Source organism: Numenius arquata, chromosome 23 (assembly GCF_964106895.1).
Source record: "Numenius arquata chromosome 23, bNumArq3.hap1.1, whole genome shotgun sequence".
NCBI lineage: Eukaryota > Metazoa > Chordata > Aves > Charadriiformes > Scolopacidae > Numenius > Numenius arquata.
The window spans coordinates 6,555,161-6,577,891 of record NC_133598.1 but is presented as its reverse complement, the minus strand read 5'-3'; the positions used below and the strand labels follow the sequence as shown (position 1 = coordinate 6,577,891).

The following is a 22,731-nucleotide window of genomic DNA, read 5'->3' as shown; positions in this document are numbered from 1 at the left end:
TTTTTTCCTTCAATGCGGGGTTGGGTTTTACTGGGGGGGAGGAGGTGTCCCCTCTTTTTTAAACCCCTTTTAAGTCCCCCTCAGCCCCCACCGCAGCGGGGGGGGGGGGTTCGCCTCCTGCTCCCCCCTTCTACCCGCATCCTCCGGTGTCCCCGCGGGGGGGTCTTTTTCTTGCAGAAGGATGGATGCCCTCCGCCCCCTTCAGAAAAGCTGTGCTCTCCTCCCACCCCCCAACCCACCCCCCCCAGCTTCCCCAGTTCCGAGGGGTCGCGGGGCCCCACGTTGGTGCCGCACCCCCCGGGTTCAGCTGCAAACTGGGGCGCAGGGCTGGGCGGGCGGTCCCCTCCCCATGGCGATGGGGACATCGCTCCCCACGCGGGATGCATCTCTGCGGGTCTTTGCATCCTCCTCCTGCCCGGCCCCCTCCCCCCCAACCCGGGGCTGACCCCCCTCCCGGGGTACCCCGGGGCTGGGGTGCAGCCTGAGCCCCCCCCCCCAAAACGCTGCCCAAATCACGCCGTGGCCAGTAGCCAGCCTGGGCGAGCACCGGGCCGGGCTGCTCCCGGGGCTCTGCGGGGCCAGCTGGACCCCCACCCTGTGCCCCCCCCCCACCTTTGACTCCCCACCCTGTACCCCCCCCCCCCCCAACCCGGGACCCTCACCCCAGCCCCCCCAGTAACCGGTGCTCCTGCTGCAAAGGGAGAAACCGGGGGAACGGGAAGACGGCGAAGGTTTGTGCCGCGGAGCCGCGTCCCCTGCGGGTCTGCCGGGGGGGGGGGGACCCCGGGGGGGCGAAGGGGGACACCCCCAAACATGGTGGCTGCCATTGCCGTGCAGTCCCCTCCGGCTTCTTGTCACCGACGGCAGCCGGCAGCGTACGGGGACACGCACGGCCACGAGATGGCTTTTGGGGGGAGGCCGCGTACCCCCCTCCCGCGGTCGGGGGGGCTCGGTGAGGCTGGGGGCGGGGGGGGGAAGAGCTCAGCCGGGCAAACCCCCCCCGGAGCCCGGTGCAGGGGCACCGAGCCCCGGCTGCCCGCAGCGGAGACAGGGTGGTGGGACCCCCAGCATCGCTGGTGTCCCCCCATATTGTTTGGGGGGGGGGGAGAGGGGGCTCAGCCCCACCCCCGGCCCCACCCCCGGCCCCACCCCCGGCTCCGCCCGGGCTCCTCTCCCGCTCCCGCTCCGGCTCCGTGCGCGGCTCCCCGGGGGTGCCGGCCCATGGCGGGGCGCTGAGCCCCCCCCCCCCCCCCCAGCACAGCCGGGGCCGAGTGGGGCCCGCTGCCCTCCCCCCCCACAATGCGCTGGGGGGGCCTGATCCTGCTCTGCCTGCTCCGCGGGGCGCTGGGCGCAGGTAGGGGGGCCGGGGGAGCGACGGGAAAGCTCCGGGAAGAGGGGGGGGGAGGCGGGAGTGGGGATCCAGGGGGGCCCCGGGGGTCGCTGCGCCCGCCCTGGCCTCGTCGGGGGTTACGGGGGGTCCCGCGTCTCGCCCGGGGCCCCCTGTGTGCCCCCCTGTTGCGGGAGCGGGCTGTGCTTTGGGGGTCTCTTCGTGCCCCCCCCCCCCCCTCCCCTCCGGGCACGCAGGTGCGTGTCGCGCCGCCCCCCACACCCGGCTGCACCCACAGCAGCCACCCGCGGCGTGGGACCTGCCGTGGGGTCCCCCTCCCTGCCCCACAGCCCCCCCTGCCCCCAGCATCTCTGCGGCGAAGGCGCTGGCACCGTGGGGTGCCCGGACCCCTCCCAGCCGTGCGGGGCGGCCATGGGGCGAAGGGGGGCTGTGGCCCCGCTGCTGGGGTGCCCCCACCCAGGATTCCCCCACCCGGGGGGGGCTGGTGCTGGCCTGGCTGTGGGTGCAGTGTCCGGGGAGATTTTGGGGGGCAGATGCTGGACCCTCCATGTGGACCTTGTTTGAGCCCTGCCTGGGGGACAGGCTCTGCTCCATGGGGCACCCCAGACCACCCAGCAGCAGCGAGAGGCTGGGGACCCCCAGTGCCCCCAGAGAGGATGAGTGTGCCCCCCAACTATGGAGCCCCTTGCCCCCTGGCAGTGGGGTACATCCCGCAGGCTCAGCCCGGCTCCCCCCTGCCTCAGTTTCCCCTCTTGAGCTGTCCCGTGGGGCTGGTTTCCATCCCCGGTGCCACTGGGAGCTCGTTAGGCAGCAATTAGCTCCGTCTCCCCAGGGGTGACGATGGGAGCCCTCTCCCAGGGGTGAGGGGAGCAGCCCGTGGCCCCCCCCTCCAGGCTGCTTTTGCCGTCCCGCTCATGGGGACAGACGTCCCTGGCTCTGTCCCTGCCCGTGGGCGAGCGTGTGCCGTCCGCACCGCCCCCGCCCGTGCCGAGCTGCCAGGAAATCTCATGAATCTCTGCAGATTTGGTCCCAAACGGCTTTTTCATCCATTCTACTCCCCCCCCCCCCCCCCTCCCCAACAACGCTGCGCTGTGTTTCCGGCCTCCGCTCCCTCCCGGGGCTGGAGCCAGGCAGGGAGAGACGCAGCAGGAGGGGACAAGGGACACGTTTCGTTTTGGAGATGGATGTTTAGGGTCTGCCCTGACACCCGGACCCCAAACCAGCCCGGAGGAGGGGACCGATGGCCAGGGACGTGGAGGACATGGCCACGATGCTGCCCCGTGGCTGAAGCCGCATCTTCCCCATCCCCGTGGCCTCGCGGTGCCGTGAGGGGTGTGAGCCGAACTTGGGCGGGGGGGGAATTACAGGTGTTTTGCCTCCTTTCACCCCCCCCATCACAGCTCTCCTGCCCTGGCCGTGGGTGTCTGTCACCCGTCCCTGCACCCCGTAGCCTTCCCTGACCCGAGCAGCCCTTCCCTGCGTCCCCATCGTCGCGGTGACGCTGCTTATCAGGGCTGAGACCCCCCCCAAACTCGTGTCACCTAAGCAGAAGCTGCCTTGCTGGGGGAGAGGGCTGATCCCGGCCTCCGGGCGGGTGCCCTCCCGGCGTGGGACCCCACTGACCCACCCCTGTGCCCCCCCCCCCCCCTCCAGGACACCCCCCGGGCAGCCCAGCGGCCGGCGAAGGGCGACGGAGAGCTCGGGAGACCTCGCCGGGGACGGAGGGGACCCGCATCAGCCAGGACCTGGTGGGGGGCAGCCTGGCCATCGACACGCTGCCGGCCAACGAGACGCGGATCGTGGTGAGTCGGGGTCCCCGCAGCCACCACCCCCTGCCCTCCGCCTGCCCCCGGGCGGGATCCGGCCGGTGCCCGACCACCGGGAGCTATTTCCAGGCTGGGCAGGGAGCTGGAGGAGACGCTGGCCCTGATTTAATGTGTGGGGCCGGATCCCGGTAGCCCGGAGGCTAATTGCAGGCTGTGCCCTGGGGATGGCTCCGAGCCCTGAGGCCATCCCTGCCAGCTCCCGGGGCCGTTCCCGGGCCGAAACTCCGGGGACGCTCCGCTTGCCACGGTGCCACGTGTGCCGGGGGGGGGGGATGATGGCACCGAGGTTATCGGGGGCGAGGGGGCTCTGCGGGAACAGGGGGGATCCCCGGTTGGGGACGGCAACAGCCTGCGCCGCCGCTAACAAACTCATGTCACCTCCTGGGACATCTCGCTGGGTTCTCACGTCCCGGCTGAGCCTAATTACCCGCCCTCAATTAGCTCCTGGTTATTTGTGGCGGGGCCGTGGGTCCCTCGGCAGCTGGGAGAGTTTGCCTGGCTCTGGGATCTCGGGGACGGGGACAGGGACAGGGTATGTGTGGCCGTGCCCGGTTTCTGGAGGAGGTTGTACTGGTCGCGGTGACTTGTCCCGGTGTTTTTTGCCGGCGGCTGGTTGTGGATTTGGGGGAATTAGTGCCCCCGTGGCACGACGCGCTGGGGAGAAGCAGCTGGGGCTGTGTCTGCTCCGCTCGAGCTCCAGCTTGGCCTTGTCCCCTTGACCGTGGGGGACAGAGAGGGGACAGAAGCCAGAAAAGTCCCTGATGTGGAAGTGTTTAAAAAAAAACCCCACAACCCCAAACCAGCCCCAAACCACCAGTGGCCACCACGGCGTTCGGAGATGCTGGGAAACCACAGGGAGGGTGTGAGGGAGGTTGTGGTTCCCAGGAGGAAAAGGCAGCAATTTCCCAGGGCTCGGCGCTGTCAGGGGGGGCTCGGAGTGTCCCCCCCAAGAGCGGGGCCACGTTCGAGGTCGGGGACGCAGCTCCTTCCACATGTCACTGCCTCTCGCTGGGGCCGACCCCCTGATCCCACCTCGGGAGGTGCCAGCCTGGAGGGGTCTGGGGGGCGTTCCCCTCTCTCTCCCCCAAAATGCTCCAGGTTTGGGGTGCAAAAGGGCAGCTCTGGACCCAGAGGGTAAAGAGGGGTGTGATGCCGGGTGTCCCCGAGCTCTGCCCCACGGCAGCTGCGCTCCCCACTCATCTGTGTGTCCCAACCCCCCCCCCCCGCCCCCTTAATTCCCGCTGTAACCAAAGCAAGGTGACGGACCACGGCAGCCTAATGAGCCGGTGATGAGGTCAGGAGCCCGGCAGCCAGCTCCCCTGCGCTCCCGGCCCCGCTTCTTTCCCTGCTGCTTTATTCGGAACGCATCGGGAAGGCACGAGGCGGGCGAGGGCACGGGAGGTTGTGTCCTTTGTCACCCGGCGGTGGCCTGTCCTGGGGGCTTCCAAAGGCTTTGCGTGGGGAGGTGTGTGCTGGGAGGCAGCAGGCATTGGCACAGCCTTCCCCGTGCCTCAGTTTCCCCATCCGTAGGGAAGGGAGGGCTGGGCATCAGTCCCTCGGAGCGGGAAGGGGCTGGAATTGCCATAGGGAAGAGCTGGGAAAGCTTTCCCCCCGGAGTCAGGGCTCGCGCAGGAGGCAGAGGAGCGCACTCCAAAATTCCTCGTTAAAGGATTTTTCTAATAGCGGTTTATTCCTTACACCTCCCGCAGGCCGGCAGGAGCTCCCTGGGGCTGTTCAAAGCCGGGGGGGGGGGGGGGGCGGACTTTGCTTGCTCTTTTTTACCCCCCTCCAACCCATTAAATCCTGGGCTGGCAGTTCCTTCCCAGCCTCTGGCACCCGGGTTCCAGTGCAGGGATCAGGTCTGGGAGCGGGTTCCAGGGGGGGAAGAGTTCCAGGGGAGCTGGGGTCTGGGGGGGAGATTCTGGGGGCGAGGGGGGGACCCGGAGATCAGAGGGGGCTGAGGGACAGACGGGCAGCAGATGGGGATGAGCGGCGAGCGTGGCGGCCGGCCAGGCTCTGGCACGGAGCAGTGATTTCCCAAGGAAAATTAAGACGTTTCCTGTCCCCCTGCCCAGCATGAACCAGTCCCCCCCCCCCCCCCCGACAGGCAATGGCTCCCAGCTGGGTCCCTGGCCGGCCACATGCCGGAGCTCGTCACCGAGGCATGGTGTGGCCAGCGTGGGCTATTGTACCCTGGGAAATGGCCCGCTCTGCCGGAGAGCCACGTGTGCCGGTCCCCAGCGGGGATGTGCATCCTTCGACGGGTCCCCGACCACTTTGGGGTGGCTCTTGGCAGAGCTGCTGCGCGGTCCACGCTCTGGTGTGCTGGGGAAAGAGGGGACTTGGGGACCCCACGCTGCTGCTGGTGGCTTGGGATGGCTGGGGAGGGGATGCCCAGGGTCCTTCTCCTTGCTCTGGGGGAGAATAGCGGGGGGGGTCTGGTCGTTCACGCAGAGCCATGCCCCATCCCATGCTCTGGGGGTGTCACCTGTGTCCCCGCAGAGCCCTCGATGTCCCCTGTCCCCCTCGGCTGGCAGCAGCCACTCGGCCACCTTCCGAGGTTAGTCGTTTCCTCTGGGCTTCCATGTCTCCAGTTGTTTGCTTCACTTCTGGTGGTCACTTCAGCCAGAACTTCCAGCCCCTTGGCTCGGGAGCGGGATGTTTTCTTCCCGGGAAGGCTGCATCCGCTGCGCCGCAGTCTCCCGTGAGTCACGGCTCCCTCTCGCCGGCCGGCCCCGTCCTCTCCACCCTCAGTGGGTCTCCTGGGGCTTCTTCCACCTTCTCCAACCGCTCAGTGGCCTTTGGTGGCTCCACACGGGGTTTTTCTCTGCTGGTTTTGTGGCTGCTTCTCCCTGAGGTCGGGTCCCGGCTGCTCCTGGGGGTTTTGCGTCTCCACGGAACAAGCTGGGTAACGCTGTCCCCGTGTCACCCCCCTGTCCCTCCCCGGCTGCAGGAGGACAACCACAGCTACTACGTGTCGCGGATCTACGGGCCGGGGGACGCCCGTCGGAGGGGGCTGTGGGTGGACATGGCAGCGGCCAACAGGAGCCAAGTGAAGATCCACGGGATCCTCTCCAACACGCACCGGCAGGCCTCGGTGAGCCTGGGGGGGGGCTATTCTGCAGCCTGGGGTGTCCCCCAGGTCCCCCCATCTCCTCTCCCAGCAGGGATTTCCCAAGGGTGGCACCTCGCCCAGGGCAGCAGCAGCCCCTCCATGTTCCCCCCGTGATCACCGGGCGGAGACCAAGGCTTGGGAAGCGTTTGGGCTCCTCTGGGGGTGGTCCTGCCGGGCAGAAGGGACCCCATCCCTCTCCTACCCCTCCATGTGCCAGCCCCAGGACCTTGCTCCAAGCCAGGGCAGAGCTGGTGGCCACCGACCCGTCCGTGTCGTCCGTCCCCCCATCCCCTAGGCGTTTTTCCAAGGTCTTGGGCGTGATTCTCACTCCATCTTCCTCCCGCAGAGAATTGTCCTCTCCTTCGACTTCCCCTTCTACGGCCACCTCCTGCGGCAGGTCACGATAGCGACGGGTGGTGAGTCGGGGTGGGACGGAGATGCTCGGCCGGCGTTCCCACGGTGGGAGGGCTGGACGTGGCTCCGGTGCGGGCTCTGACCTCACCCCCCCGTCCCACAGCCCGGGGAGCTCACTCAGAGAAGGGGCTGCAGCCCTTCCAGCTTTCTCCCTCCACCCCAGGTCCAACCCCTGCCCCGCTGCTGGTCCTCGGGGAGTCGGGTGCTGCTGGTGCCTCGGTTTCTCCAGCAGTTGAGGGGACACAGGGGGGTCCTGCAGGCCTGGAGGAAAGCCGGGAGGGGGTGCTGGGGGTGAAAAAAGGGATGGGTGAGCCAGGGCAGGGTGGTGGGGGGTCAGAAGGAAGCGTGGGCTGCTTCACCCTCCTCTGCTCGCTCAGGTTTTATCTTCATGGGGGACGTCATCCACCGGATGCTGACGGCCACCCAGTACGTCGCGCCCCTCATGGCCAACTTCAACCCCAGCTTCTCCCGCAACTCCACCGTCCAGTACTTGGACAACGGTGAGCCCTGCTCCAGCCAGTTCCCCTGCGACCCGCGGGGTCTTCTGCCCGCTCCTCCCTCCTAAAACCGGGCAGAGCTCAGCCCCCTGGAGCACACGGAGGGGCCGGAGGAGGGTGAGGGTGTGGGGAAGAGGAGCCTGGGGCAGTGGGGGCTGTTCAGTGCCCTGGGAGGGGTTTGGACAGAGGCTCCTTCATGGGTCTGCGCAGAGGGATGCGCTGGAGGTTGGGGGATGAGGTGACTTGGGGCTTCACCGGCAGAAGGGTTCAGGTTCAGGTTGATCATGAGGTTCAGGTTGGATATTAGGAAGAATTTTGACACTGAAAGGGTTATCAAGCCTTGGAATGGGCTGCCCAGGGAAGTGGTTGAGGCACCATCCCTGGAGGTGTTCAGAAGACGGGTTGACATAGTGCTGGGGGACATGTTTTTTTGTTTGTTTGGTTTTTTTTTTGTCAGAGTTAGGTTGATGATTGGACTAGATGATCTCGAAGGTCCCTTCCAACCTAGAAGATTCTATGATTCTAAGGGGACGGGTCAGGCTGTTGAGATGTGAGGGTGGTTCCGCTCTGGTCTCTCCCCCAGGGTCGGTTTTCGTGGTGCAGTGGGACAAGGTCTATCTCCAGGGGAAGGAGGACATGGGCAGCTTCACCTTCCAGGCAGCCCTGCACAGCACCGGGAGAATCGTCTTCGGGTACAAGGAGGTGAGGGATGTTCCTGCCAGGGAAGGGGGAGCAGGAGGGTCCCTGCGGGGGGGTCCCTGTGGGTCTGGGAGGAGGTTTGATGTTATAACTGTTCACACTCCGAGTCTGGGCATTCCCAGTGCCACCAAAGCACTGGAGACCTGTGCCGCAGGGCTGGGGTCCCTCACACCCTCTCTCCCCGACTGCAGATCCCCGTGCCGGTCCTACAGATCAGTGCCACCCAGCACCCCGTGAAAGCCGGCCTCTCCGATGCCTTCATGATCCTCAACCCATCTCCTGATGTGCCTGGTGAGTCCCTGCGCGTGAGGAACTGGGGGGAGGCGGCAGCCGGGGCAAGGAAGGAGCTGGTCCCGATGCCAGGGGTCCCCGGACATCGCGGCCAGGAGAGGGGACAGGCAGGGGAGGGGACATGAGATGTCCTCGACTTTGGGGGCTTCAAGACATGAGGACGCGCTGCTTGGATTCACGGTGGGGAGGACGGGAGGGCGAGGAGGTGTGTGGGGCTCGGTTCATGGATGTCCCTCATGTCCCCCATCCCCTGGCGCATCTCACTCAGGGCACATCTCTCGGGGCGCATCTCTCCGTGGCCAAGGCCATCGCGCAGCTTCGTGCCCCGGGTGGCCCCGCGGCTCGGGGTGGCCCCAGCCCAGGAACGCTGCGGGCTTTGGCGAGGCGCTGCAGGCAAAGGGCTTTGTGCTCCTCGCCCGGTGTGTTTGGACTCGCTGAGAGCAGCCAAGCTATCGCCTCCCTGATTTCCAGCCGATGAGGAGGAGGGGAGAACGGTGGCGGACGAGACTGCAGATGGATGAGAGGCTTTGGGGGGTGCCGGGTGTCTCGTTCCTGTAGATGTGGGGGTTCAGGGGAGCCTAAAAGCCACACCGCTGCTGCTCCGGACTGTCCCTCAACGCGTAGCGTGGCAGGGGTGCTGCGGGCAGGGCTGATCCTGCGTCGGCAGGACGTGGGGATGGCTACATACGTGTCCCCATGCTTATTCCATGCGTGCCGTGAGCTCCCGGCGTGGGGTGAGCTCCCAAAAAGGCTCTTCCAGCCTCTCCCGTCCCCTCGTGTCACGGGGAGCCCGACCTGGCTCCTGCCTCCCCGCGGCTGCTTTTCCTTGTTATTTACGGCGCCTGCCAGCTGGCCCTCATTTATTACCCGTTTACAACAGTTTGTGTTAAAACCTCGGCCAGGCTGGATGATGCCTCCCCTCCCCACCAGCCTGTCCCTCGCCCGGCTGGTGCCCCCCATCCCCTCGAGCCCTGCCTGTCCCTCCTGCCTGTCCCTCCTGCCTGTCCCTCCTGCCTGTCCCTCCTGCCTGCCCCAGGGGCGTGAGGGAAGAAGAAATGCAAGAACTGGGCACAAAGAAAAAACTAGAGGTGAAGAAATAAGACTTGGAGGGAAGGAGAGGGAGGGGGTCAGAGGGGAGAGCGTGTTGTCCTGCTCATCTGCTGGTCTCCAAGCACGGAGCAGAGGAGCAAGAAGCCGTGGCCACGCTGGAAGGAGAGGTTTGATTGTCCTCGCAGATAAACGTGATGCCAGAGGAGCATCTTGGCTGGTGTCACCACGTGAATTAGTGGCAGATGCTGGGAGAAAATCCGGGAGAAGCCTCAATCCAGGATAAGCCCCCGGGATGAAGGGGAAAGAGAAGGAAGCGGACAAGGGGTGAGGGATGGGGGAAGGAGGAGGCTCTGGGGGGGCAGGCGGCTGCGGAGCGGGGGCCGGGGAGAGAGGTGGGGGAGCTCTGGGCGAGCGCTGAGCACGGGGGAGGCTCTCAGCCCCGTGAGTCACCGACGAGCAATGTGTTGTGCAGCTCCGTGTTTGTTTAGAGCGATGCAGGGCTGGACCGTGGCCGTCCGGGGAGTCTCCGGTCGGGGGAGAGGGGGACAGAGAGCTCCGAGCTCCTCCTCACAAAACAGGGAAGAGGAGATCTGTGCCCTGACACCCCTCCTCCCTCCCGGCACCTCCTGTCCTCTCCCACAGGAACCACCCCAAGATCTGGGGCCACCTTTGCCTTTCGGCTGGGGGGGCAGCAGCAGCCCCACAAGCTGGGGGTGAAACCCCTTCTCAGGGTGGGCTTATGGCCGGTCTAAAGCCAAGGCTCCGTGTTTCAGAGTCCCGTCGTCGGACCATCTACGAGTACCATCGTGTGGAGCTGGACACCAGCAAGATCACCAACATGTCAGCCGTGGAGTTCACCCCGCTGCCCAGTAAGTCGGACACGCTGGTGTGGTGCCCCAAAGCAGGTTTCCCTCCCATGGTTTCACCCAGGAGCTCCAAAAACCTCCTACTTACAGCAAAAGGGGGGAGCCAGGGCAGGTTCGGTGGGTGCTGGAAGGGTGTGTGGCTGCCACCCATCACCCAGCGGCTGGGATCCTCCTGTGCACCAGAGCCATGAAGAGAGGGTGGGCTGTGAGCCAGGGAGCAGTTTGCCCCGACTCTGGGGACCCCCAGTATAGAATCACAGAATGGGTTGGGTTGGAAAGGGTCATTAAAGCCCCCCCAGTGCCACCCCCTGCCCTGGGCAGGGACACCTCCCACCAGACCAGGTTGCTCCAAGCCCCCTCCAACCTGGCCTTGAACCCCTCCAGGGATGGGGCAGCCACAGCTTCTCTGGGCAACCTGGGCCAGGCTCTCACCACCCTCACAGCAAAGAAGTTCTTCCCCAGATCTCAGCTCAATCTCCCCTCTTTCAGTGTCAAACCCTTCCCCCTCCTCCTATGGCTCCCCTCCCTCATCCAGAGTCCCTCCCCAGCTTTCCTGGAGCCCCTTGAGGGACTGGAAGGGGCTCCAAGGTCTCCCCGGAGCCTTCTCTTCTCCAGGCTGAACCCCCCCAACTCTCTCAGCCCCCCCTCCCAGCAGAGGGGCTCCAGCCCTCCCAGCATCTCCGTGGCTTCCTCTGGCCCCACTCCAACAGGTCCACGTCCTTCTGCTGTTGGTGGCCCCAGAGCTGGAGGCAGCACTGGGAGGGTGTCTCCCCAGTGAGAGAAGGTCTGTGCGTGGCTGTCGCTGAACGTCTCGTATGTGCTGATGGTTTATCAGCTCAGTCAACCCTGGCCACCAGCAAACCCCACGTACGTGCCAGTCTGGCTGCTCCATCGCCAAGACGGCAGCCTGGGATGCAGCAAAGCTCAGCGGGCACGGGAAGAGCTGCCAAAGGAGGGATCTGCAGACGATTCCACCTTCCCTCTTCTTGATCCCCTCTCACCCCGCCGCTTTGGTTCCTTATTTCCCGCACCGACAGCTCTTCCCACCTCTCCAGCCCCTGAAAATCCCTTCTCTTTCGCTCCGTGAGCTGCAGCTCATTTTTGCTGGACGCCGGTTCACTTCAGGTCTGTCGGCAAGACATTTTCTCCGCCTCCACACTCTGATGAAATTCCTTAAGGATCCTGTTAAAGAGATACATTTTTAGTGTCGGGATCCAAGGACACATGCGCAGGAGGGAGAGTCGTCGTGCAGTCCGTAAATACGGAGCGGAGAGTAAATCTGTCACGAAGATACCAAGGTTATGCATTTAAACGGTCTCCCCCAGGGTATTTTATGACAATTTTAACAGCAGGCAGGGTGACTGCAAAGCAGATCATAAATAAGCATTCTGCAATCATTCTAATTTTTTTTTTCTCCGTAAGACTTGCTATTTCGCTTTTCCCCAGCAGCGAGGGGAGCCAAGAGCAGTATCTCCAGAGGAGCCACAGAACTAGACTCCGCGTTTTCTTCTGGGGGTTTAATTTTTAGCCTTATTCAGGTCAGAAGTGGATGAACTGGGTTAGCCCCTGCCTCTTCTCCAGCGGTCCTCGCTGCCTCCGCGTGGCAGGGAGCTCGGGAGAAGCTCGGGATGGGAGGGTGGAGGAGATCAGGGCTGGGGGACACCAGAAAACGAGGCAGCGCAGGGCTGGGGTGGTGAGTTTGCCCCGGTGTGAGGGGCAGGACAGGGAGCCCGTGGCTGGAGGAGCGATGAGGAGCATGGGGGGGCACGGAGGGGTGCCAGGCACCCGGGTGGGATGGGGATGCTGCTGCCTGGTGGGGTCCTGTGCAGTCACGCAGGATGGAAACCTCTGGTGTTGGTGTTTTCCAGCCCCGGATCAGCTCCCGGCTCTGTCACCGTGGGCTGGCGGGGGCTCCCGAGGGGCTTGGTAAAACTGCTGGTTTCCTTGGTTTTTGTTTTTTTTTTTTTGCAGACGAGCCCTCTTGGCCACCTTTTCTAGACAGGATGACAAGTACATGATGGTGCTCTACAAGTAGCTAGTCCTCTCCAGTGTGGAGATGTTCTTGCAGATCAACTTACTATGGCCATAGCAATGGAGGGTTAAGCTGTTCGTGTTGCTTCCTTCCTTCTGAGAAGCACCCTCTGGGCAATAAGAAATGGCATGAAGTCTCAGCTGTGTTTTAGTTCCCAGCTAAGCAGAATGGGAGGACATTTACAGGTGGACTGGGAGTCCTCTCCTGCAGGTCCACCGCAGAGGGAGGTTGGGTTAGAGACTCATCCCTCGATGCTCTGGTTCTGCCCGTGCCACCAGCCCACGCTCCCGTGTCCCCGTGCAGATGCTGACGTGTCACTGGTACCTCTCTCCTCTCTCTTTACAGCTTGTCTCCAGCACCAGAGCTGTGAAATGTGTGTGACCTCGGAGCTGACCTTCAACTGCAGCTGGTGTCACGTCCTGCAGAGGTAGCTGGGATGGGTTTCCTTCCCCCTTCTTCTCTCGCTAACGTTTCTGGAGCTGGGAGAGCAAGTCCCACTCCAGGTCTGATGCCTGTATCAGTGTTGATGATTTTTTTTTTTTTTCGTATTATTTTCCTTTTTTTTGTTGGGTTTTTCTTTGTGGCTTTTTGGTTTAGCGAGGGTGCTGCTCTCATAGCCGAGGTTAAGCGTGATCCGATCTCTCATTACAAGCCATTGAAAGGAGACGTTTCCCGAGGCTGAGCTTCTTGGTCCTGATGTTCCGATGCAGCAGCTGGAACAAGTTGAGACCAGAAGCAAAACTCACATTTTTAAATTAATTTAAATGGGGTGGGGACGGGGGGAAACTTCTCCTGGCTTGGGCTGTGATTTCAGACGGACGAGACGTGCAGGACAGGGAGGCTGGGACACGCTGGAGTCTGAAGGGTGGCAGGTCGGTGAGAGCCGGGGATGCTCATCATGCCCTCCTTGTTGGGGATGAGACACAGCAAGGGTGGGAGGCGCTTGGGGGATAAACAGAGGATTTGGGGGGCTAGAGGATTTGGCTGGGCCCCGCTGCAGTCCCAGCCGTGCAGCGATCCTGCTCCCTGCTCTCCTTCAGCTCCTCAGCGCGATACGGAGCATGAGAGAGTTTAATGAGATTTTTGCTGAAATATTTATTTAGAGCTGGTGGCAGGGGAGAGGACCCAATAACACAGATCCTCGCAGCGGCACGGGGACAGCCGTGGTTGGGAGATGCCCGGTGCTCCCAGGAAGGCTCCATGGCTGCCCTTTCCCCAGCTGCCTCCTGCGAGAGCTCGCCCCGGCATCGCTCGCAGGGCTCCTTCGTCCTCCTGTCTGCACGCTCAGGACTTAGAATCACAGAATGGTTTGGGTGGGAAGGGATCCTTAAAGCCCATCTGGTCCAACCCCCTGCCATGAGCAGGGACATCTCCAACCAGACCGGGTTACTCAGAGTCCTGTCCATCTTAAGCTGGGATATTTCCAGGGATGGGGCATCTCCCACCCTCTCTGGGCAACCTGGCTCAGTGTCTCACCACCCTCAGAGTGAAAAATTTCTTTCTAAATCTCATCTCAATCTCCCCTCTCTCAGTGTAAAACTGTTCCCCCTTGTCCTATGGCTCCCCTCCCTGATCCAGAGTCCCTCCCCATCTCTCCTGGAGCCCCTTGAGGGACTGGAAGGGGCTCCAAGGTCCCCCCGGAGCCTTCTCTTCTCCAGGCTGAACCCCCCCAACTCTCTCAGCCTGTCCTCCCAGCAGAGGGGCTCCAGCCCTCCCAGCATTTCCGTGGCCTCCTCTGGCCCCGCTCCAACAGCTCCGTGTCCTTCTGCTGTTGGTGGCCCCAGAGCTGGAGGCAGCACTGGGGGAGGTCTCCCCAGAGCGGAGCAGAGGGGCAGAATCCCCCCCCCCCTCGCCTTGCTGGCCACGCTGCTGGGGTGCCAAGGTGCCATTGGCTCGTGTCCGTTCCATCCTTTCCTTACATGCAGCAGTTTCAGCCGGGTACGAGCAGGGCAGCCGGGACAGGGAAAGATCCTGAGACATCAGCAGAGTGACCCTATAAACTGGTGTTGATGCGCTGCCTCTCAGTGGGCTGGAATTCAACCCGAGCCAGGGGGAACATCATTTTTCAGTGCTTTCAGTTTGCTTTGGTAGCAAACCCAAGCCCAGGAGGCAGGAGCTTAGTCTGGCTCATGTTTGGGCTGAAACCCCAGGGTTCAAGAACTTCGTCATTTTGCTTCCTCCAAATTCAGGGTGTTTGCAAACCCGATCTTCCAAAAGCCGAGTCGCTGTGGCTGATGTTTGCTTTTCTCACTTATGGTACGGTGACTTCTTGGTGTGTTGGCTAAAATCTGTGCTTCCCGCAGCCGTGACTGCGCGTCGGCAGCGCGGTCCTGAAGAGTTCAGGTTACCAACGGACCAATATAAATGACAAGCGTGGTGGAAACCGCGAGCCAGAGCAAGCCCACCGCTGTCTTGTTGGCTTTCCAGGTTGGTTTTGCAAAGCCGACACGATCTTTCCCGGGGCAGTTGGTAGCGTGGCTTCCCGGGTCTGAACTTACATCCTGAGTCCAGCTCCGTGATTTCACCCGAGTCCTCTCGGCTCTCCTCTGGACACTGGCGTTTGTATTTTTGCTTTTGCCGAGCCCAGAATGGTTACAGGAACTGTGCTTCAAGCAAAGATCTCAGTGGCTCAGCAGGACCTCAAGTTCTTTGTGGCTTCTCCTCTTCTACTGGTTGGTAGTTGGGTAAATTGGTGCTTGTTTGAGCTGAACCCCTGATTCATATTTTGGGATCCCCAGAGGTTTCCCAGAGGTCAGAGAGCTGTTTCACTCCCTCTCTTTCTGCAGAGATTTCTCTAGCTGGTGTTTTCCTGATGCAGTTTATAATTTCTTTAATGTGTTTTTCCTGTGCAGATGTTGCTGGAAAAAAAACCCCACGACTCTCGTGGAGATCATGGCCTCGCCCTGGCACGGAGTCCAGGGAATGGAAATTCAGACTCAGTCTATATATTTTTCCTATTTCTCTGCTTCTCTGTTTCCCTTGGAGAAGCGGTGCTGACCCTTTTCTTCCTCTGTGGAGAGGAACGTTTGGGTCCTTCCAGCACAGCTGTACTGGAAACCCCATGTCTTTGGAGACCAACTTGCATATAATCTTTCCAGTCCTCAGATATCTGTTTGTCCAAGTGTCCCAGCGCCCGTCGGGGTGGCATTTGGGCCTCTCGGGCAGCTGAGGAATCATTAGCAGTGCCCACCCAGAGTGGGCAAATGAGCGTTACTGTTGCTGTGCCTCAGGAATTCACCTGCCACAGGTTGATGCTGCTTTTCTCCACAGATGTTCCAGCGGCTTTGACCGGTACCGCGAGGAGTGGCTGTCCTACGGCTGTGCCCAGGAGGTGAGACCTTCTTCTCTTGGGTCCTCTGCCAGGAAAGATGCTCAACTGCAGAAAAAAGCCCCACAAATAATGGCCGTATCCCAGCTCAGAAAATTCACTCCGCTCCGCTTGGTCCATGCTGTTCTGGAACAGGCTGAGTGTCCCTTTAGATATCCCTTCCCATTACAGGAGGACCACTGGGCCACTTCACAGAGGATGTCTGTATTGGAACAGTTCAAAGGTGGTCCATCTCATCCAGAATTGGTCCATCTCATCCAGAATTACCTGTCTTTGCCTTGCTGGGGTCTTGTTCCTGTGCTGGTCGGTGCCGGATGGTCAGTAAACGACGCAGAGACCTTCACAAGTTACCACATGGTGCAATTTGAGAACTCTGGGATATGTTTTTCTTCACCTTCTGGAGCATGACTCTTACTCACTCCCAAGCATGAAGAAATTAGCCCTTGTGATATTTATTTTTTTTTGGTCCTTGTTAGCGCAATTGTCTCCACATTGGATGAGCTAGTTTCTTTGTCTCAGAAAGATCAGCTCTAACAAAACATCTGTTTCTGATTGGAGTTTTTTGGGTTTTGGTTTGTTTTTTGGTTTTTTTTCCCCTCCACCAAAAACTCAGCTTTGCTTCCTGTTAACCAAGTGAGGGAAAAGGAGGTCACAGGACCTGTGTAAGGTCATCCAGTGATGCAAGAAGGTCAGGCTGTAGGACCTTGCCAGATCATTGTCATTTGTCCTACTTCAGTGGGTCCCAAACTTTTCTTCTCTTCTCCAGGTCACCCCCTCCACATACTTCTCCTGGTACTTCTGGACCAGGTCCCCTGCTTCCACTCCAGGGTTTGAACCCCAAGAGCTCGGGGAAGCCCAGTCCTCCCCAGTGGCTCCCTGTACTCTTGCTGGAGGAGAGCTGGGAAACGTAGCTGTTCTTCATTGTCTTTCCAGTCAGCCGAGAAGACCTGCGAGGATTTAGCAGAAGGCGACCACTATTCGGCACCTCCTGACAGCTCTTTCTCGCTGCTGGATGAGGATGTCACCACCGCCACGTCCTCGCTCTTCATCGACAGCCTCACTACAGAAGGTAGGGCCTGGTGGGGGGAGCGGCTGCCACAGGGACACCCCATCCTCAGGGATGCTTATCCCTGGAGAGCTCTGTCACTCTGAGGCCTCATAAAGCCGATTCATATCCAAAGAAATACAATAACACCCCGTCTTTGAAGGACAGGGCAGGGGTGGGAGCAGTGAGAAGGAGAAGGAAGGGCAGCCCAAGAGGTGAGAGTCGGAGCAAGAGATGAAACCTCCACCGGGAAGGATTTTACAGCCTTTTTATGCATTTGTGAAGGTCAAGGAGCAACTAGTCCCTGGTGGACAGACCCCTCCAGCATCATAAGAGGTTAATGCTGTATATAGGGGCTCACGCTTTTATATGCCTGGTCCTGTCTGGTGGCCCCAGGTTGCCAGCACAGGTTTGTGATTGCCCTCTGCTCGGCAACGGTGCTTGCTCGTTCCAGCGGAGGAAAGCTCCACATCAGGACCCCCGGTTTCCCCTGGAGACACCCATGTTCTAAAGCTTGATAATCCCATTAACGCAGGGCTGGCTCCTCGGATCCTAGCGGCAGGTATCACTTCAATTTCCCTGCTTAATAGTCCCTAACGCAAACTGCTAATTAGAATAAATAGAAAGGAACATTAGTAATTGTCCTTCAGCAATGGGAAGGAGTTGGGGGGGGAGGAAGGGAGCGCCTGGTTGGCAGAGTTGACTTTGAAAGGAGCAATTAAAGGAGGGGGGGGGGTGTAACACCACCACTGAGATGATTTTCCAACTCATCGCAAGTTCTTGGAAAAAGCACAAGAGGCTTTTCTGTGACGTAGTCGAGCATGAAGTTAATTTGTAATCTTGGAAGGAAACAAACCGCCAGCTGCATCAGGCAGCGAACTTTATCTGGAGAAGCGCAGCAAAAGAGGGAGCAAAGCCAAGGAAGGGGACCCAGCCCTCGGCGTCCTCCCCGGCCAGCCCAGCTCCTGGCCCCGCTCACCGAGAGCTCCGGGAACGTGGCCGACACGTGAGACGTCTACAGCGTGACATCCCCGTGATTTGTTGAGGGGGGTGTGTGTACGAATTGCTGCAAACGCCACAGTCTGAGCGCAGGAACCCAACGCCGGGGCCCATCCAGCGTTCACTTGTTCCCCTTCGCACACTGATTTAAAGACTGGTTTCCTCAGAGGTTTGTGCTCCAGGTGCCACCTTCGTGAAGGACCGCGATAACCCCTACGCCACACGCTGCCACCAAACTCAGGGGTTTAAAACTCTCCCTGGCCATGTAAATGCTGTGCAAGAGGCGTGTTCTGTCAGTGGCCCCCGTTAGAGAGGGATGAAAGCGGGTGGGAAGCATCCAGAATATCACAAAAGGCTCCTAACTTTATTTTTCTTGCCTTTTTATTTTCTTCTTTTAGATGACACGAAGCTCAATCAGTACGCGGGAAGCGAAGGTAAGCCCTTCATCCTCTCTCACGTTCATTCCCGGTGGAAAGACGTTACGCTGGAATGAAAGGCACTGGGGAGTTGTGTTCGGTCGGCAGGGCGGGCTCGAGAAACCAGGACTGGAGGGATGCCACCAGGAGAAGGCTCCTCTTGTCCTTAACCTCATTAAGGCCATTTAATGTAGAATCATAGAATCATCCAGGTTGGAAAAGACCCTTGGGATCATCGAGTCCAACCATCTCCCCTACTCTACAAAGTTCTCCCCTACACCATATCCCCCAACACCACATCTAAGCGACTCGTAAACACATCCACGGATGGTGACTCAACCCCCTCCCTGGGCAGCCTCTTCCAGTGTCCGATCACTCTTCCTGTGAAGAATTTTTTCCTAATGTCCAGTCTAAACCTACCCTGTTGCAGCCTGAAGCCGTTCCCTTTTGTTCTATCGCTAATGACCTGTGAGAAGAGACCAGCACCAACCTCCCTACAACGTCCTTTCAAGTAGTTGTAGAGAGTGATGAGGTCTCCCCTCAGCCTCCTCTTCCTCAAACTAAACAGTCCCAGCTCCTTCAATTGCTCTTCGTACAATTTATTCTCCAGGCCCTTCCCCAGCTTCGTTGCCCTCCTCTGCACCCGCTGAAAGTAGTGAAATGTAGTGAAAAGTGAGAGTTGGCACCAATCTGGGTTACCCCGCTGCTGTTTGCCTGCCTCCCCGCTTCATCCCGCTCTGCAAACTAAGATGATGAGTTTTCTTTTTCCACGCAATTCCCTTTCTTTGCAGTTTTTGCATAAACCCCAAGTCCTTTTTTTTTTCTTCTTTTGAATTTCCCCAGCAGTGCCAAAGAGCCGTGTAAAATCCTCATTTAAAAAGTGGCCTTAGCCCAGCTCTGCCTTTTTCATCCCTGTTCCCGCAAATCCTTTCTCACTCCGAGCCCATCCGGCAGCTCCAAGGGCAGGGAACTGGACTGTTGCTGTCATTCTCTTAATAATTCCAGAGTCCGGGAAGGATCCGAGCCCTGTTTGCAAGGACTGCGGTCGTAGGCAAACCGCCAGCGCATCCCTCTGACCCGAGAGCAGCTCGGGGAAGTTAAACTGGCTAAACTGGGCGCAGGATGAGTTCCTTCGCAGACACGGGGCCTTTGAAATGTATGATCTTCCCGGTTTCAGCCAAATTGCTCCCCAACTGGCTGGTAACGTCACTGGTGATATATGTCACATCCACGCGCCGTAGCTCTGAGCAATGGAGTATTCACGGCCAAGGACGAGCTGGGGGTGGGACGCACCGGGGACCCCCCTCAGCATCTGGCTAATGGCTTTCTACCAGAGCGAGCAGCCAATGTATAAAGAATATGGATTGGAGGGGGGGTTATGGTGTGGTGGTGGCTTAATGCTCTTTCAAACCAGCTCCTGCCACCATCGGAAAGGGATGCTGGAGCTCAGACATCTCTCTGGTGCATCTTCCCCACAGCAGCAGTTAAAGTTCCTCAGTCGTACGTGCGGAGCCCTCCAAGGTCTCGCCTTGTTTTTCTTGTCTGTCCTTTCTTTTACCGAGGTCTCGGCACAGTTTGAGACTCAACTGAAGCCTTTTATTTGCAGGTCTGGGCAGCAGCCTTCCTTCCAAGAAAGCAGGTGCTCCGATTCACACAGGGACCATCGTGGGCATCGTCCTGGCTGTGCTGCTGGTGGCCGCTATTATCCTCGCTGGGATTTACATCAACAGCCACCCCACCTCCAACGCTGCCCTCTTCTTCATCGAGGTGAGTGGAAAACCTTGAACCTCCCTGGTCTGGTTTTCTCTTCCTTGGCTCCCAACACAAACTTAGAGAATCACAGAATGAATCACAGAATGCTATGGCGTTGGAAGGGACCTCTGGAGATCATCCAGTCCAACCCCCTGCCAGAGCAGGTCCACCCAGAGCAGGTCGCACAGGAACGTGTCCAGGTGGGGTTTGAATGTCTCCAGAGAAGGAGACTCCACCACCTCTCTGGGCAGCCTCTTCCAGGGCTCTGCCACCCTCAAAGGAAAGAAGTTCCTCCTCACGTTAGATGGAACTTCTTATGTTCAAGTTTGTGCCCGTTCCCTTTTGTCCTGTCACTGGGCACCACTGAAGAAAGACTGGCCCCATCCTCCTGACACCCACCCTTTAAGTATTTATAGGCCTTGATCAGATCCCCCCTCAGCCTTCTCTTCTCCGGACTAAAAAGCCCCAATTCCCTCAGCCTTTCCTCATAAGAGAGATGTTCTAGGCCCCTAAAAAGAAGAGCAAAGAGGAAAGGAGAGGCACTTTGGCTGAGTTCACATCTGAGTTTCTCTTCATGGTCACAGCTCATCTCCCAACCATCAGCTGATGATGTTTTAAACTTAGGCTCTCTCCCTCCCACACTGGTTTATTTTGCTCCCTTTCACATGTTTTTGCCTTTTTTTTCCTCCCCCCATGCAACTTTAGACTCTTCCACCTCCTCGCACAAGCAGGTGACACACGCAGCCCGGTCGGAGGGCTGGACTGGAGCGGTGGGATAACTGATCTCGCTGCCTTTCCAACTCCCCCCAGCTGGGTTTTGTTGACTAAAATTGTCAGCCTTTCCCGCTAGATGCGGGGCCATCAGCTGCTGCGTAAGGGGTGATGCGAACGCTCTAAACGGAAGATTTTAATTCTCGGAAAGGTGGGGGGTCCAACAATCTCCATCTGCTGCTCGAAGCCAGAAGCCGGCGTGGTGTAGGATCCCGAGGTGGGCAGAAGTGGGATGAATCCCGGCGCAGGAGCTGCCACGGAAGGAATAAGCAACACTCAGCCCTCAGCCTCTCCTTTTCCACTCGCTGGCTTTTTCCTCGAGCGCTTGTCTGTCCTCCGTCTGTCCTGTTCCCAGAGTCAGGGTTAGGAGAATTGATCTTCACGGCCTTTACCTCTGAGCGCTTGATGTTTGATGCATTTATCTGCACCTGGCTGAGAAGGGACAATGTGGTTGTCCCTGTTTTGCAGCGAGAGAGGAGACAGGGAGCTGCCGTGTAGGTGGTCGCATGGGAAGGCCATGGCCATCCCTGGCTGCAGAGGCCACCCTTGTTCTGAGGCTGATGTGAGATTTCACTGAAAAGTGGGTCAGCTCAGTGAGATCGATGCATTGTAAGGAATTCTTTTAAGCATGAAGTGATTTTTTAAAAATTTATTTTTATTAATAAGAAGTCAAACCTTCACAAAGACAGCGTTGTGTATGTTTCAGGACCGAGTTTCCCTTCTCCTCGCAGACTCTGGGGCTCTGTCACGGCTTCTGATGGGTCTTTGTTTCTGTCCGCAGCGACGGCCCCATCGCTGGCCTGCCATGAAATTCCGAAATCACACCAACCATGCCACGTACTCGGAGGTGGAGCCGGCCAGCCAGGAGAAGGAGGGCTTCGTGGAAGCAGAACAGTGCTGAGCGCTTCTCCCCCCTGCGTCTCGAACCTCCCGCGTCTCAACTGTTGGAGTCTTCTCTTATTCTTCTATTTCCCCTCTTGGAAAAGAAAGAGCAAGTAGAGGAAAAAGACCCAATGGAGTAATTACAATGAAGGAGTCAGGGTGATGGGAGGCTGGGACTCACCTGGATTCCACAGGGGACAGCAGAGCCTGCAGCAGTGGCAGTCAGGGGTGACATCGGACTCTGCCAGCAGCCTGGCACTGAAGCCCTGGATGTGGCAGGAGAAAGGAGCGCAGTCAAAGTTTTGGTTTGGCCTGGCTTTTTTGTGTTGTGGTTGGGTTTTCCGCCCCCCTCCCTGTGTGGGGCTGACCTCTTCCCTCCTCCACTGGGAGTCAACAGGGGCAGCAAAGCAGAGGCAAATCTGGGGATGGGCAAAATACGCCATTTCCTCAAGCAGCAGGCTCTTGGGGACAGTAAAATGGTAGATTTTTGTGGGACGCTGGCTCTGCCTGCACTCAGGAGAGTCAGGCTGGTTCTCTCATCCCCTCAGCAGGGGCAGACTCGGGGTAGGTGCTCGTGGTGGCCCAGGAGAGGTGGGGTTGGCTCTCCAGGACTCCCATCCCCTCTCCCGTCCCCTCTCCCCCAGCTCTGTCCCTTTCTCCGCTCTCCCCTTCGCCGCCTTTTGGGACAGGCAGCATTTAATTTTGTCTTCGTGGCTGAGAAGCCTCGTGCCCTTGTCTTTTCATCCTGCAGTTGGTCTTCCACCACCCATGGCTTCAACTCCCTGCCCTCCCCTCCCTGCAAAGCAGCAGCTTCCACCCCCTGCTCCGGAGAAAGGGAAATTTCATTTATTTTAAGGGCAAAACCCCGCGGAGGATTCACCTTCAGGATGTTTGCGAGCCAACGGCTCTGATGCACTTTTTGGCATCTAATTACTTTGCTAAATTACAAACTATGACCCCAAAGACAGAGACAGAGTGTGAAAAAAAAAATAAATCTTAGATTCCTTCAAAATACGTCCTTGTGGCACGGCCACTACTCCAGCAGGAACAGAGGAGGTTTTGATGGATGAGGATGGGGACAGAGCACTAACATGGCCTCCCACGGGCTAAATCCTGAAGTAAATCCAAGCTTATTCATGGGCATTTCACATAAATAAGGAGCGAAGGCATACATGCCTTGATACCATTGAAAAAAAAAAAACAAACTAAAAAATCACCTTGTTAACATCATGGTTCTTAAAGCCCACTCAAATCAGTGGCATTTTTTTCTATTTTTTTAAATTTTATTATGTCTGTGATAGGCCCCTGGTCTGGATTTGTAGGTATATCGTGATTGCAGACTCTGACCCTAACTAAGGGCTTCGACACGACCTTCTCAGGGTTTTCTACTCCTTCTGTGC

The 22,731-nt window shown here is 59.2% G+C and overlaps 1 protein-coding gene across 1 annotated transcript; it reads left to right on the top strand.

The window, feature by feature from the left end:
• Nucleotides 1–1,126: 1,126 nt before the first annotated feature.
• PLXDC1 (plexin domain containing 1) lies at nt 1,127–21,350 on the top strand. Its single transcript, XM_074162831.1, has 14 exons — nt 1,127–1,354; nt 3,002–3,150; nt 6,128–6,271; nt 6,636–6,705; nt 7,081–7,203; nt 7,784–7,902; nt 8,091–8,190; nt 10,014–10,109; nt 12,484–12,565; nt 15,409–15,469; nt 16,400–16,535; nt 17,909–17,944; nt 19,533–19,693; nt 21,231–21,350. The coding sequence occupies exons 1-14, from the start codon at nt 1,300–1,302 to the stop codon at nt 21,348–21,350; spliced, it is 1,452 nt and encodes a 483-aa protein (XP_074018932.1). The 5' UTR covers nt 1,127–1,299.
• Nucleotides 21,351–22,731: the final 1,381 nt, after the last annotated feature.